General features: G+C 65.8%; 3 protein-coding genes across 4 annotated transcripts; 1 reads left to right on the top strand and 2 right to left on the bottom strand.

Annotated features, from left to right (window-relative positions):
• The first annotated feature begins 1,406 nt into the window (after nt 1-1,406).
• PHGDH (phosphoglycerate dehydrogenase) lies at nt 1,407-5,198 on the top strand. Its single transcript, XM_056356403.1, has 12 exons — nt 1,407-1,665; nt 1,905-2,056; nt 2,233-2,298; nt 2,379-2,433; nt 2,517-2,615; nt 2,719-2,851; nt 2,929-3,077; nt 3,271-3,423; nt 3,540-3,672; nt 4,031-4,158; nt 4,371-4,599; nt 4,899-5,198. The coding sequence occupies exons 1-12, from the start codon at nt 1,528-1,530 to the stop codon at nt 5,051-5,053; spliced, it is 1,590 nt and encodes a 529-aa protein (XP_056212378.1). The 5' UTR covers nt 1,407-1,527; the 3' UTR covers nt 5,054-5,198.
• Nucleotides 5,199-5,745: 547 nt separating this feature from the next.
• HMGCS2 (3-hydroxy-3-methylglutaryl-CoA synthase 2) lies at nt 5,746-9,131 on the bottom strand. Of its 2 annotated transcripts, none has more exons than XM_056356405.1 (9): nt 8,943-9,131; nt 8,245-8,687; nt 7,882-8,007; nt 7,423-7,587; nt 7,184-7,352; nt 6,928-7,098; nt 6,377-6,483; nt 6,148-6,273; nt 5,746-6,068 (listed from the first exon to the last, which is right to left on the bottom strand). In XM_056356405.1, exons 1-9 carry the CDS (start codon nt 9,053-9,055, stop codon nt 5,962-5,964), a joined length of 1,527 nt encoding a protein of 508 aa, XP_056212380.1. In that variant the 5' UTR covers nt 9,056-9,131; the 3' UTR covers nt 5,746-5,961. The 2 variants fall into 2 exon arrangements, with proteins under 2 accessions (XP_056212380.1, XP_056212381.1); XM_056356406.1 differs by having other exon boundaries at nt 8,245-8,684.
• Nucleotides 9,132-10,093: 962 nt separating this feature from the next.
• On the bottom strand, nt 10,094-13,512 carry REG4 (regenerating family member 4). The gene is made up of 6 exons (XM_056355719.1): nt 11,889-13,512; nt 11,066-11,153; nt 10,850-10,947; nt 10,632-10,769; nt 10,447-10,552; nt 10,094-10,263 (listed from the first exon to the last, which is right to left on the bottom strand). Exons 2-6 carry the CDS (start codon nt 11,127-11,129, stop codon nt 10,190-10,192), a joined length of 480 nt encoding a protein of 159 aa, XP_056211694.1. The 5' UTR covers nt 11,130-11,153; nt 11,889-13,512; the 3' UTR covers nt 10,094-10,189.
• Between the last annotated feature and the right edge of the window lie 627 nt (nt 13,513-14,139).

Raw genomic sequence — 14,139 nt, 5'->3', positions numbered from 1 at the left:
TGGCCCACAGCAGGGTGCCCACAGTGTGGGTGCCCCCAGCCCACACCACGACAGAGGCTGTGGAGAGGGAGCCCTGTCCCAGTCCCCAGGTGACACATCTGCACCGAGGGGCCATTTCGGGACCCCGCTGGGGATTTCACCAGCCACTGCCCTTGACCGCATCTCTTGCCCTGTGTCAGCTGCCCTGGACTTTCCCCGCTCTGGCGTCACCATTGTTCCCTGGCGGTGCCTGCGGTGTACGTAGCACCGGGGTGTAGGTAGTGCCTGGGTGTACATCACACTGGGGTGTACGCAGTGCCAGGGTGTACGTTGCGCTGGGCTCTCCCACCTTAGGCATGCTGCCTATGGCAAGGGCAGCCACCTCGGCCACCTCCCACCTGCCAGGGCACCTCCATCGCTTGGGTTTAACAGCCTCTGGGCCCACCCCAGCTCTCACACAGGACAGTCTGGTCCGGCCGTGCTGCTTGGGGCACGCACAGGACAGGGAAGGGCTTGGTCCCGTTCAGGACCCTGTGCAGGGAAAGCAGTGGGCAAGAAGGGCCAGATCCTGGCTCACCCATGGGCAGGTCTGTCTGGTCCAGGTGCGCGGCGAGGGTTTGGTCCCATGAGCGAGGGGACGCCCTCCATCCCTCGCCATCCACCATACGGGGCTGTGCCTGGCCCCATGGGTTCCCCATGCTGTCCCACCTTGGGGGCCAGCACTTTCCCCTGCGAGGTCACTGGACACAGCCACGTGGCTCTTGCCCCACGGAGGGCGTTTGCTGGGTGGCTCTCATGCACCCCACGTCATTGGGAGCCGGTGGCCAGGGCTGGCCCCGTGCCCCCAGCCCCTTATCGAGGGCATTGCTCAACAGCGGGCGCGATGTCAGGGCGGGCAGGGGCCATGGCACTGCCTCACCTCTGGGCTGTGGGGTTCGGGGCACTCCCATTCCTGAGTGAGCTGGGAGGGCATGGCTGGGCTCACCAGGGGCTGAGGCCCCCCTGCCAGCGGGACCCCAGCTTTGGGGGGGATCCAACCCGCACTACCGTGGCCGCCACCACCATCCTCCTCCTGCCTCACTTGCTGCGATGTGCGGGGCGGGGAAACTGAGGCACGGCGGCGGTACGGGGGGTGGGAACACGCTGACACACACACACACACACACACATACACACACACACCCCTACACCCGCTTCCCCCGGTTTCGTGGCTCCCCGGCCCGGGGGGCAGCGGGATCCTACCGGGGCATCCCCTCCCCTCTCCGTGGGGCTGCGGCACAGCCCCCGCCCCGCTCCCCCCCACTTCCTCCCTCCCTCCGGAGGCGGGTGGGGGGCGGGCTGGGGCGGGGAGGGGAAGGGAAGGAGGTGGGATCATGGAGACGGGACCCAATGAGCCCGAAAAACGTGCCCCGCTCGCAGCCCTTTTAGCGCGGCGGCCGGGCAGCAGCAGCCTCCCGGCGGCGTGCGGAGGGAGCCGACTCCGCATCCCGGTCCGTCCCGTTCCATCCCCGTCCCGTCCCGTCCCATCCCGTCCCATCCCGGCCCGCCATGGCCCTGGGGAAGCTGCAGAAGGTGCTGATCAGCGATAGCCTGGACCCCTGCTGCCGGGAGATACTGCAGGCCGGCGGGCTCCGAGTGCAGGAGAAGCCCGGCCTGAGCAAGGAGGAGCTGCTGCGGGAGATCCGGGTGAGCGCCCACGGGTGGATGCCTGGGTGGGTGGGTGCCGCTGGGGACCAGCTGTCCCGGCTGGCAGCGGACCCCCCTCGGCCGGTGGGGCCGGTCCCCGCCTTCCGTCTGATGCAAGAGCCCGGCTGGTTTCACACTGCCCCACGGCCTGTCCCCAACGCGCCACCCCTCTGGGACCACCCCGGCAGGGCCAGCCCCGGCCCCGGTCCCACGCGCCGTGTCTGTGTCCCCCGCCCCAGGATTGCGATGGCCTCATTGTCCGCTCGGCCACCAAAGTCACGGCCGACGTGCTGGAGGCGGCGCAGCGGCTGCAGGTGGTGGGCAGAGCGGGCACCGGCGTGGACAACGTGGACGTGGAGGCGGCCACCAGGAAGGGGGTCCTGGTCATGAAGTAAGGGCAGGAGTACGGGGGCATCCCTGCCTGCGCTCCTGGGGGGGCAGGAGAGGCTTTGGCAGGGTGCCCTCCGCACCTCTGGCACCCACCCCTCTGCGGGTCTCCATCCTCACGGGGTGCAGACCCCATCGGCCCGGGGATGTCATGCCGGTGACACCACTCTCCATCCCCAGCACACCCACTGGGAACAGCCTCAGTGCCGCTGAGCTCACCTGTGGGATGATCCTCTGCTTGGCCAGGTGAGCACAGGGCAGGACTGGGGGTGGCCGCGCGCCCCGCAGTCCCCTGCCCATGCGCTGACTGCGGCCTCCCCTTTTAGGCAGATCCCGCAGGCAGCTGCCTCCATGAAGGAGGGCAAGTGGGACCGTAAGAAGGTAGGAGGTGGGTGCCTGGGGCGGGATGGGGCGGCGGGTGCCTGCATGGAGTGGGCTCGCTCACTCCCTGCTTTGTGCCCTAGTACATGGGCATGGAGCTGAACGGGAAGACGCTGGCTGTGCTGGGGCTGGGGCGCATCGGCAGGGAGGTAGCCACTCGCATGCAGGCTTTTGGCATGAAGGTAAGGAGCTGGGGCAGGGAGGAGCGATGCGGAGGCGTAGGCTCCCTGCCCTGGCCATGGGCATGGTGCCAGGCTGCAGGAGCGAGCATCCGCGCTGCCTCAGACCATAGGGTACGACCCCATCATCACCCCCGAAGCCTCGGCTGCCTTCGGTGTGGAGCAGCTGCCACTGGAGCAGATCTGGCCCCGCTGCGACTTCATCACAGTGCACACCCCACTGCTGCCCTCCACCACGGGTATGGGCTGGGCGCTGGCAGGGGGGGCTTTGCAGGAGAACCGGGGCAGCCCCGGTACTGACAGCACCCCTCTGCAGGGCTCCTCAACGACAGTACCTTCGCCAAGTGCCGCCGTGGCGTGCAGGTGGTGAACTGTGCCCGTGGCGGCATCGTGGACGAGGGTGCGCTGCTGCGGGCGCTGCAGTCGGGGCAGTGCGGCGGGGCTGCCCTCGATGTCTTCACGCAGGTGAGCAGGGCTGCGGGGGTCCCTGTGCCTGGCTTTGTCTCAGCGTCACCGTAATTCTGCCCGAGCCAGGCCAGGGCAGCCTAGCAAAGCCCTCCCTCGTTTCCCTCCTGGCAAGGGAGGGGGGGTACGTGCCCCCCTCTGGGGCTCCCAGGTGGGTGCCAGGGCCTGATGGCTGGATGGGATGGGTCGGCAGGAGCCCCCGAAGGACCGTGACCTGGTGAACCACCCCAACGTCATCTGCTGCCCACACCTGGGTGCCAGCACACACGAGGCACAGAGCCGCTGCGGCAAGGAGATCGCCATGCAGATCGTGGACATGGCCACAGGGAAGGGGCTGGCTGGCACAGTGAGTCCCCCCGCTGGGCACCTGACCTCCATGCCTCAGTTTCCCCATCCATAAAACATTGGGGGAAACCCTGTGTGCTCACTGGCAAGTTCTCATTGCCCTGGTCTTCCTCGCAGGTTAACGGGCAGGCTCTCAGCAAGGCTTTTGCACCCCAGACCAAGCCCTGGATTGCCCTGGCCAGAGCCCTGGGCACACTGCTGCACGCTGAGGGCAAGCAAGCACAGGGCAGCGTGCAGGTCTGCACCCTAGGTGAGCTGGGGGGCTGCGCCCTGTGCCTGGGTGCAAGGACCCCGATGGGTGGGCAATGCAGCAGGGTGTGCGGGGACCCGCTGGGATGGGCGTGTGGGAGCGGGGATGGGAGGGCGGCCAGGAGGGATGGCCAGGAGGGTGGTTGGCAGTGGGATGGGAGGATGGCGGGGGGACGGGGGTATGGATGGGTGGGTGGGTGGGAGTAGGGATGGGTGTAGGGATGTGTGGGTGGGAGGATGGCAGCAAGGATGGGCGTATGCGTGGGTGGGTGGAAGGAGCAGCCCAGCTTGCCAGTCCAGTGCAGGCTGACCTCTCTGCGGCTGGCCCACCCACCTTCTGCCTCCTCCCTGCACCCCAGGAACACCCCTGCAGGAGGCCGGGAGCTACCTGACGCCTGCCGTGGCTGCAGGCATGCTGGCTGGAGGGACACAGAAGGAGGTGACCCTGGTGAATGCCCCGCTGCTGGCCCAGGAGGCTGGGCTGAAGGTGCGTGGGCACCCGTGGCTCTGCACACCAAACCTGGTGCACCCAGACCCTGTCCTTCCCCACCAAGTGGTCTGAGCCTGGGGTCACCCCGTGGGCTGCTAATGCAGCTCTCAGGCTGGGGAGGCATCCCCGAGGTGCCTCTGAAGACACCCCCTCCCTCCGCCCCGCTGCGCACAGGACCTGGGCACTGAGCGGCCACGTCTCTCTGGCAGGTCACAACCACCCACGGCCACGTGGCCCCTGAGCCCGACGGCAGCACCGGCTTGCTGCAGGTGTCCCTGCAGGGCACCCCACACCGCGTGGCGGGGACAGTGCAGGGCAGCACCCCGGTGCTGCGGGAGCTCAACGGGGCCACCTTCAAGCAGCCGGCCCCGCTGGCTGGCCCTCTCCTCATCTACAGAGCCAAAGCCACCGAGCCTGGTGCTCTGCCCGCGCTTGCCGGTGAGCTCCTGGCATCGGCCCCGAGCAGGGGGGGCGCAGCCTTGGGGGGACCCTGCCTCTACTCTGGAGCTGGGCCCCTGCTGCAGCAGGGAGGGAGCGGGTGCTGCATGAAGAGACGGGGATCAGGGCGATGGGGGGGGCTTGGGCAGGGGTTTGGGGGATGTGGAGCAAAAGACTTGGGGTGGGGGGACGAGATGGCATTGTGGACCTTTTGCAGGGTGTCGGGATGGGCAGAGCCCTGCTGGGTGCTGGGGCGGGGGGGGCAGCCGGTGGCCCCTAACCCCTCTCCTCCTCTCCAGGGCTGCTGGGGAAGGTGGGCGTCCAGCTCCAGTCCTACCACAGCTCCAGCACGGTGGCAGGGGAGCAGTGGAGTGTCGTCGGGCTCTCAGCCCCTTTGTCGGACCTCAGCGAGTTGAAACCACGCACCATGGAGGTCTTCCAGCTCCACCTGTAGCCCCTGACCACCAGCAGGGGCTCTCCCCACAGCTGCAGCACCTGGACCCCACCACCCAAGCTGGGGGAGCATTCCATCCGGCCACCCCCGGCCCCCACGCTGGGCTTGGGGTGGCCCCACACTCAATAAAGGGTCCAGAAGGGGAGCGTGTGTGATGCCTGTCTGTGCGGTCCCTTGTCCTTGACTCCAAACTTCTCTCCCCAAATCTCCGGCCCCCACCACCCCCCAGCCCTGCTGCTGTTTGCTTAAGGGTGCAAAGGTCTCCACAGCTGCTGCAGCCCCGCCAAGGTCCCCTCTGGCCATGGTCCCATGCGGGGACGTGGCCCAGAGAGCAGGCAGTGCTCCAAGGGAGCTGAGCCTTCCTGTGAGCCCCAGCATCGCCTGCACCCTCCTGTCCCCTGGGTTTTCCCATGGGGATGTTTCAATTTGCCGATGTCACAGGGAAAATGGCATCTTCCCACCCCCAGACCCCAGAGCTGGGGTTTACTTGGCTCCCACAAAATGTACGGGCATGCTCCCGTCCTGGGGAAATCAGGGGTCCTGAGGCACGTGTCCAACAGGACAGGTGGCCACGCTGGGTGCCCATGGGATAGATCCGTAAGGGGCCACGATCCAGCCCTGCTGTGGCTGAGGGAAGGGCCCCCGGGTGAGAGGGGACCACTCATGCCCAGGAGCCAGAGCCAGGCTGCTGCTCCGTCTCATCCGCTCCTTTATTCCCTTGTGCCACCGAGGTGTTTGTGGGAAACGCCGTTGTCTCCACCAGCTCCAGGGCCCGAGGTGCTGCTGGCCGCTTCCCAGCCATCCAAAGTGAGGTTCCCCTACAGAGGCCATCCCCGGATTTGGGGGTAAGCAGGGATGCTGGTGGGAAAGAGCATCCCCTTCCCCAGAGCTCACCACTCTGGTCCCCCCTAGACAGGCTTCCTGGCATATTCCCGGCGGTACTTGGCATCCACCCGCGTCAGGTACCAGGTGCCAGGGAAGAGATCTGCCTGGGAGCCATGGGGAGCGTGGTCGGCTGCGGGGAGAGGGTGGTCATGCTCAGGAGGGCCGTGGGCTCCCAGCGGGGGGGTGTCACATCCCCCGGGCCCGCTCACCTAAGTGATGGGTTTCCTCCCGCTGCTTCATGATCTCGGCGAAGTCCTGCGGGGCCACGCGCTTGCGGGCATCCAGGCGAGCTGGCAGGTCAGCCAGGCTGGAGATCAGCTTGTCCAGGGGTGAGCCTGGCCGTGGGCACCCCCGGGGTGAGATGGTGCTGCTGGTGGCCCCAGCCCCACAGCTCCATGCCACCCTCCCCTCCCAGCCCCCCTTTCCCATGGAGCTCACCTGGGGCTGCATCCTGTGAGACGCGGAGGGAGAACATGCTGGCAGCCAGCCCCGAGCCGTAGGAGAAGGCACCGATCCGGGACCCAGCCAGGTCCCGTGCTGAGGACCTGCAGCAAGGGGTTAGGGGTGTTAGAGGGGATTTGGGGCTGCCCCCTGCCCCCTTTGCAGGCCAGGGTGTGCTGGCATCGGGGCCACATTGCTGAGGCTTTCTTTATGCCACCAGTGCCAGGCCATTCTCACGGCTCCTTCACCGTGGGATCAGCCGTTCTGTTGGGCACAACAAAGGGATTTTCATCCCTCAGAACCAACAGAAGGGCTTTATGTGCCAACCCAGCTCCAGCGAGCCGAGATGGAAAGGCTGGCAGGGAGGCGGCGTGGAATGGGCCGCATCCATGCCAGGGGCTACATGCAATGAAAGTGTCAGATCTCTGCTGGAGGTGGCAGGGGGAGGGTGTGTGCCTATGCCTGCCGCCCCCAGCCAGCCAAGCCAGGGGCTGCCCTCCCTGAGATGAGCTCCCCACCACCCCGAGACAGCTTTTGTGGGGACTCACTGTGCCAGGAGGGAGGCCAGGCAGCCGTACATGGATGGTGTGTACATGTTGCCGTTACGTGAGGAGAGGAGCAGCGAGGGCTTGGTCTTCTGGTTGAAGATGTCCTGGCTGGCCGCCTGGAACGCCTTCTCCACCTCCTTGCTGGTGTAGGTGTCCTCCAGCTTCACACCGCTGCCCAGAGAGAGGCCAGCTCAAACCCCACATGGGCACATCCCCAGCCAGGCTGGGGGACAGGGGACACGGCGCAGGGACCCACCGAAAGGGCTGAAGCCCCTTGTAGAGGCCGGTGGCCGTGTCAGGGTTGGGGGTGGCCAAGAAGTCATTCAGCAGCAGCCGCCCCACAGACTTCTGCACCAGCTTGCAGAAGGGTGTGTGGAAGATGATGAACTTGAAGTCGTCGAGGGTGAAGGGCCGCTGGATGCCCGCTGGAAGGCAACGTGGGGCCGTCAGCATCTGGTGGGATGGCATGGGCGCCCCGGGGGAGCCACTGCTTACCCTGCTGCCACTGGCTCTCTGCCTTCCGGCGGTACACGGCATAGCAGCGGTCCAGCGCCCGCAGGTAGCACTGGATGGAGAGCTGCCCGTCCACCACCGGGTACTCAGAGGACAGGTCTGGCTTGTAGAAGTCGTAGGCGTGCTCCATGTGGGTTCCTCGCAGGCCTGGGGGCACAGGGAGAGGCAGCTGTCAGGGAGCATCCAGGAGTCCCAGCCAGATGGCAAGCACCCATAGGTGCTGCCTGCCATGCCAGTCCCAGCATCCACCAGCCTCCTTGCATTGCTCCGCGGTGCCCACAGGGATGTGACTGGCTGGGATCCTGGGGTACTCAGCTACTGGGGCTGGCAGAGCCGGTGCTGCTGGGGCTGAGCAGCCCTGTCCAAGGCTGGGACATGGTTATATACCCCCCAGGGACAGCACCCATCAGCTCGCTATCCCCAGGGCCTCATGACACCAACCTCTCTCCAGCACCAGCGGGGCGTTGGGTCCTACCAGCATGGCGATGGCACCGGCACCTCCCGTGGGCCGTGCGTTCCCCGTGGCATAGACAGCGATGTCCCCACACACCACCACAGCATAGCGACCTGAAGAAGGACAGTGGGGCTGTCAGCAGGTGGAAGAGTCCATTCTGTGGCCTTTGTGTGCTCCCACCCATCCCTGCACTGCCGGGTGTCATGGAGAAGGCAGGCAAGAAACAGGAGTGATGGAGAGCCTGGAGGGGCAGCAGCTCCCTTTGAGGCTTGCTGGAGGATCTTTGGGTTTGGGGCCACCTCCAGCCTCCTTCCCCCATCCCACAGCACCCACCCAACACCCGCACCCACCATCCCAGGCGCTGGACTCCACCCAGGCAGCTGCATTGAAGAGCGAGGCCGTGCCCCCGTAACAGGCGTTGGTGGTGTCGATGCCCTCCACATCAGTGTTGCCCGAGTCATGGAAAAGCTGCATAAGGACGGTCTTGACAGCCTTGGACTTGTCGATGACAGTCTCGGTGCCCACCTCCAGGCGGCCGATGGCATCCCAGGAGAGGCGCCCGCGCTCCACCAGCCGCTGCACCACCGTCAGGCACAGGGAGTTGATGTCTTCATGGGCAGCGCAGAAGCCCATCTGCTGCTGGCCCAAGCCCCGTGTGTACTTGCCGGCCTCAACGCCATCGTACCGCTCCAGCTCCTCCTGCTCCACGTACTGGGCAGGGAAGTACACCTCCAGCGCCAGGATGCCCACGTCCTTGGGCCAGACACCCGTCCCGGCACTGCTGGAGAGGCTGCTGGGCAGAGGGAGCGGCGACAGTCTTGCGGCAGCCCCAAGCCTCGGGGGCAGGCGGTGGCCCTGGGGAGATGCCACCAGCGAGCACCCCAGGCCACCAGCACCCCAAATCTCTGCAGGTTCCCTGTGCCCAGCAACGCTGTGGGGAGGAGGGAGAGCATGCCCTTCCCCAGCAAGGTTTAAGAGCGCTGCCAGCTCCCCGCCTCCCCCCCCCCAAGTTATGCTTCCACCCCACCCGACCCGCGTGGGTGCTCACCATGCTCTCTGCATGGGCATGGAGTGCTGGGGCCCGTGGGCTGCCCGCTCTGGCCCTGGCGGTGCCTGCCTTGCCCCCCAGCAGCGTGCGGCGCGGCCGACCAAGCGCAGCATCTTCACCCCGGCCGCTGCAGGAACGGAGGGACAGACGGCAGGACAGACAGCAGGATGGGCCTTGTGTGGTGCTTTTATAAACTGCGTGGGTGGCACGGCACAGCCCTCCTGGCCCTTATCAGCCCGCCAGACCCCAGCGCTCAAAGGTCACCAAGCACCAGCCAACGCGACAGGGCCGGCAGAGCAAGCGCTGGCTTTGGAGGGGGAAACTTGCAAGATGTCTCTGTCTCATGCCCCAAACCCCGGGGACATGCTCAGCCGGAGCTGGGGCCGAGCAGTGGGACGGGCTGTCCTGCAGCCCCTGCTCCCCGTGCCAAGGGCTGGTGGCAGCCCCGGTGCCTGGCTGGCACAGCTGTGGTCACTGCGGCTGGTGCAAGGTGCTGCGTGGCCTCCCCGGCTGTCCTGGGGAGGGAGCAGAGGGCAGCTTCGGCTGTGGTGCCACCACCATCCGTGCCACCTGGGAAGCGGTCCACCTCCATCACATGCCGCAGCTCCGGGGGCGAAAAAAACCATGAGCTCGGTGGGGGCAGAGCCGTCTTCAAAATAGCAGAGTAAACAGCCACGTGATGCCTGTGGCAACACTGCGGTGACACCAGAACGGACCTTTGGTCTCGCTGCTGCTGTCAACATGGCCACAGGGCAGCATCGCAGCCCCCGGACCCCCGTGGAGCTGTCTGCAGGGGGCGGGGGGCACCCATCCCCATGCCTGCACCCCCATGCCAGCTCCCATCCCCACCCATGTCTGTGCCCCACATCTTGACACCGGCACCCTGGGGACACCCCTGTCCATGCACTTTGCACCCCAGGGACACCTGTCCCATTTGGCACCAGAGGGCTGAGGGTGAGCAAACACCAGCACCCGGCTGGGAGAGCCACCGGCCCCACGGCTCCCGGGAGCTCACCCCCAAGCAGCTCCGCTGGCACCGGCACTGCCCAAGCCCCCGGGAGCCGCGGCAGCACCTGCCTCTCCCTCGCCCGGAACAGCCCAAGGCTTTGCAGCAGCACAGAGCTCACACAGCACTTGCATGCTTCTTTTTTTATAGATGTATTTTTAGGAAGTGGGGGGAGAAGAGCAGAGGTGGCAGGAGGGGAGCGTCGCTGGCGTGGGGTCCCCCCCAGGCCCCAGGGCCGTGCTCAGTGCACCGGGCTGAACTTGCAGACGTAGTGGTGGCGCTGGGAGCAGTCGGCGCTGGACCAAAGGGTGAAGCCTGATGGAGAGATGGGCTGGGGGTTGGTGGGGGCAGCGGCGAGGGCAGGGGCACCAGCTCTGCCCACCGCAGCCCCTGGAGGGGACAGGACCCAGAGGAGCAGGAGGAGGAGGAGGAGGAGGAGGAGGAGGGATGCTGTCCAAGAGCTAGCGCTGGAAGTGGTGGTGGGGTCCGGGCACTCACCGCTGAGATGGGTCAGGATGCCGCAGGTGCCACTGTGGGCACCGCTCCGAGCCAGCCCACTGGTGACGCTGTACTTGTCCCCACTCACCCACTGCCAGGCCTGGCTCTGTGCAGGGCGAGGGGGGTCAGAGGCTGCCCCCTGCCTCCCACCCCCTGCCCTCCCCCCCCCCCGCCCCCCACCTCACCTCCTGCCCGTAGTGGAGGCCGAGCCAGACGGGCTGCACGCGCTGGTAGTAGGAGATGACCCTCTGCAGGGTGGCTGCCTCCTTGGGCTCCTCCACCCAGGCCAGGTGGGCGCTGGCGTGGCTGGCCTGGCACTGCCGCTGCAGGGACAGCCGTCACTGACCAGGCACCCCAGGGACATGGGGGGTCCCCGGCCGCCTGGGTACCCCAGCAGTCTTACCTCAGCCTCGTCCCAGCTCCGGAGCTGACTGAAATACTTGAAGCAGTTGAGCTTGTAGTAATACCAGCCCTTGGGGCAGTAGTCTATGTACCGGGCGCCTGCGGAGGGAGGGCGGCGTGGCGGGATGGGGGACGGCTGGCATGGCCGCTGGAGAGGAGCGTGGCTCCCTCCCGGCCCAGCTGGGCGAGCAGCTGCCCCCCGAGTGGTGGGACTCACCGGCTGGCCACAGGAGCCCCACGCAGCCCAGCAGCACGAGGGTGAATCTGGCCACTGCCACCATCCTCCTTGCTCCTGGAAGTGCCCCCTGTAAAAGCTCAGGGGGTGATGCCAGGTCCCTCAGGGACAGGGGATGCTGCCTGTGCCCAGAGGGCGCAAACCCACCCTGCTGTGGACTGAATCTGGCCCCTTTCAGCTGGCTGGAGGGGATGGCAGTCCTGGAGACTGTGCATCCCTCTCCCCTCCCTGGCACAGGTCACTGCCCTGTGCCTGCACCCCTTTTCCCAGGCACGGCTCGGGGTCCCCAGCTCACATTGGCAGCAGGGGGTCCTGGCCCCACTGGTCCCAGCCTTGGTGGGAGGCATCTGGGTGAGCCAAGCTGCTCTGCGGGGACATGGGGGGAGCGCTGCCATGGCCACATGCCATGCCCTGGCACCGGGTGGCAGCAGCTGCGGCACAGGCAGGGCCAGGGCCGGTAGGGCTGCAAGGACTACGTGCACAGCATTGCTCTCACCCCCCAAGCTCACAGGGCTGCCAGGCTGGGGATGCAAATCGTCCACATCAGTGCAGATCCCCTTTATCTGGGCTAATCCCTGGGCACTGGGGCTGATTTGCAGACTCAGCTCATCTTCCCCTCAAAGAAGCAGCGACAAAAGTCAACGCAGGGCTGGAAATTGCATTGTTGCAGCCTGCCCCATCCAGCAAGGGCAGCGCTCAGCTCCCCCCAGGATCCGCCAGGGCTGGGACTGGCTCCTGCTCAACCCACGAGCCACCCTGGAGCAAGCCGAGGCCCCGGCCACCCAGTGAGTGTCCCCTTCCTCACCTGCTGTCCGGAGACGGTGAGGAATAACGACTTCTCCTGGATCACCAGGAGAGGAGCTGCCCTTTATAGCCCAGCGCTCACCAGCATCACTGTTTGCCCAAGCTCAGGTGATTCCCACCATAAAAATCCTACTGGAATCCCTCCACTTGGCTGGAAAGCTGCCCAGATCTCTATTTTGTTTGCATTCCACGTTCCTCCAGAAAAGACAGGAAGAACCTCTCCTAGTTGGTCAATAAACCCCCTGCAATTACCATTAATTGCCAACGAAGACACAGAGATAATCTTGCAGCAGAGAGCAGCCTGGCACCGGGCAGGAATGCCCACTGGCTCAGCCCCGACTGCTCCGGGGGGCTGGCAGGGGTGAGCCCCAGGGGAAGACTGCCCTGATCCCGGCTGGAGCATCCCTGCCGCGAGCGGCCGGGCTGTGGGTACCACTCGCTGGTCTTGCCCGCGTCCCCGGCCGAGGGACAGCAGCCAGCCGGGCCCCACACCCCGGCAGCTCCGCCGTGCGTCACCCACACACCACCCTTGTTTGAACTGCCGGGGGATGTTTGTCAGCAGGATGCAGGACACAGGGATGTGGGAACAGCCTGCGGCCAGGGGCTGGCGGGTGCCATCAGATAGCAGCGGGGGTGCCCGGGCCCCTGCACCTGGCAGTGACGCAGGGCTTCGTCACTGTGTCCCTCCAGGAGGGATGGAGCAGGTGGTGCAACAGCAGCCCCCCACTGCCCCTGCCCCATGGGGGGTACCGGGGGAGGCTGGTGCTGGCACGGAGCCGCAGAGGGGGCAGCCCCCGGCCCCAGCAGCCGGAGCCCTTTGGCGAGGTCGGGCACAGCCTTCCCTGGCCCTCGTGCTCACCGGGGTGCCCGCTTGCACCGGTGCCGGGGAGCTGAAGCACATCCACCTCACTGCTTTGAGCACGCTGCTCTGCAGCAGGACTTCCCTGGCTCCTAGCACACCAAAGCAGCTTTGAAAGCTCTTCCCGCTGCCGGTCCCAGTCCCGTGGCCTCCTGCAGAGCTGCCAGCTCCTGCCCAGCACCCTGCTGCTGCCAGCCGCACCTGCTGCCCGGTGCTCCTTCCCCCAGCCCTCCCGGAGACCCCTGGGGGAGGCCACTGGGAGCCACCCAGGGCTCCAGCCCTGGAGCTGAGCCCCGTTACCCCCAGCACAGGGGGCTGGGAGCCGGCTGAAGGTGTTCTGGCTGCCAGGCTCCAGCTGCGTCCCCCAGGGATGTCCCGCCGCTCCTTTGCCGAAACACGCAGCCAGCCAGAGCTGCTACACCCACAGGGCGCAGCTCCATGGCAGCATGCAGAGGCAGGTCTGGCTCTCGCCCCGGGCAGGGAGGAGGATCAGACCCATCTCTTCACCCACGCAGCTGGGATAGAGCTGCTGCTGCTTCCCAAGACCTCAGGTGCCAGCTTGCCAGGCGCTCTCAGGGATCAAACCGGTAAAGCCACCTTGTATCCAAACACAGCTGCTGCCTGCTACCCTATGTCGGGAAAGAAACCACCTTACTGAGACCAGCCAGCTCCAACAAATGGGGACACCCCTCACACACAGCAACCCCCCAGAAGACAGGACCCTACCCTTGTTTTATGAAAAACCATGAAAATATTCCCCACAGGAGCCCAAGGCTACCGCACCACCCCTCAGTTAGACACGGGATGCCCCAGCTCCCTGCCTGGCTGGTTCAGTTCGGCTCACTTGGATGCAACACGTTTCCACAAGCCCCTCGCCATCCCAGGCAGGGGAAGAGGCATGTGCCGTCCCCGAGGAGATGCAGTTTCAAGTCTCAGCCTGAGCATCGGCACAGCTGCGCCAGGGCCACAGCAGAGCTCGCTAAACTTTGGCACAGATGTGCAACCTGTGAGAGAACACGGATGAAAGCCTCCCGGAGGTTTGTACTTGCCAAGCTGGCTCTACTAGAAGATAAAGGAACTGCGCTGTTTGAATATTAAACCCTTAAAATGCCCCCGGCAGCTTTATCCCTGCTAGGCAGCATAATTCAGCTACCGGCTCCATCCGAGACTGTGGCGAGAGCTGGAAACCAGCCCGGGGAGCACTAGTGAGGCCCAAGGCTTCGTGGCAGCTCCCTGCTCAACATCCAGCACGGCAGCCATCGTCAGTTCATTCTCTCCCTGTTCAAGTTAAACTTTTCCAGTCTGAAAACAGCGAAGGAGGAGCTGCGATGCCAGTTCAGAGGCTGGAGAATCACGCATCTTCATGCATCAGGTGCCAAGCCAAAGCCAGGGA

Source organism: Falco biarmicus, chromosome 11 (genome assembly GCF_023638135.1).
Source record: "Falco biarmicus isolate bFalBia1 chromosome 11, bFalBia1.pri, whole genome shotgun sequence".
Lineage (NCBI taxonomy): Eukaryota > Metazoa > Chordata > Aves > Falconiformes > Falconidae > Falco > Falco biarmicus.
The sequence above is the reverse complement of the archived record's forward strand: the minus strand, read 5'-3'. Positions and strand labels throughout refer to the sequence as shown.

Bases quoted from the DNA above. Each gene is read 5' to 3' on its own strand.
- PHGDH (XM_056356403.1), top strand. From the start codon at position 1,528: ATGGCCCTGGGGAAGCTGCAGAAGGTGCTGATCAGCGATAGCCTGGAC. The intron at 2,616-2,718 runs GTAAGGAGCTGG...GCGCTGCCTCAG, and splicing joins TGCAGGCTTTTGGCATGAAG to ACCATAGGGTACGACCCCAT. The intron at 4,159-4,370 runs GTGCGTGGGCAC...TCTCTCTGGCAG, and splicing joins CCCAGGAGGCTGGGCTGAAG to GTCACAACCACCCACGGCCA.
- HMGCS2 (XM_056356405.1), bottom strand. From the start codon at position 9,055: ATGCTGCGCTTGGTCGGCCGCGCCGCACGCTGCTGGGGGGCAAGGCAG. The intron at 7,353-7,422 runs GTAAGCAGTGGC...GTTGCCTTCCAG, and splicing joins AGAGAGCCAGTGGCAGCAGG to CGGGCATCCAGCGGCCCTTC. The intron at 6,069-6,147 runs GTGAGCGGGCCC...CTCTCCCCGCAG, and splicing joins GGAGGAAACCCATCACTTAG to CCGACCACGCTCCCCATGGC.
- REG4 (XM_056355719.1), bottom strand. From the start codon at position 11,129: ATGGTGGCAGTGGCCAGATTCACCCTCGTGCTGCTGGGCTGCGTGGGG. The intron at 10,770-10,849 runs GTAAGACTGCTG...CTGTCCCTGCAG, and splicing joins GGAGCTGGGACGAGGCTGAG to CGGCAGTGCCAGGCCAGCCA. The intron at 10,264-10,446 runs GTGAGTGCCCGG...TCTCTCCATCAG, and splicing joins CATCCTGACCCATCTCAGCG to GCTTCACCCTTTGGTCCAGC.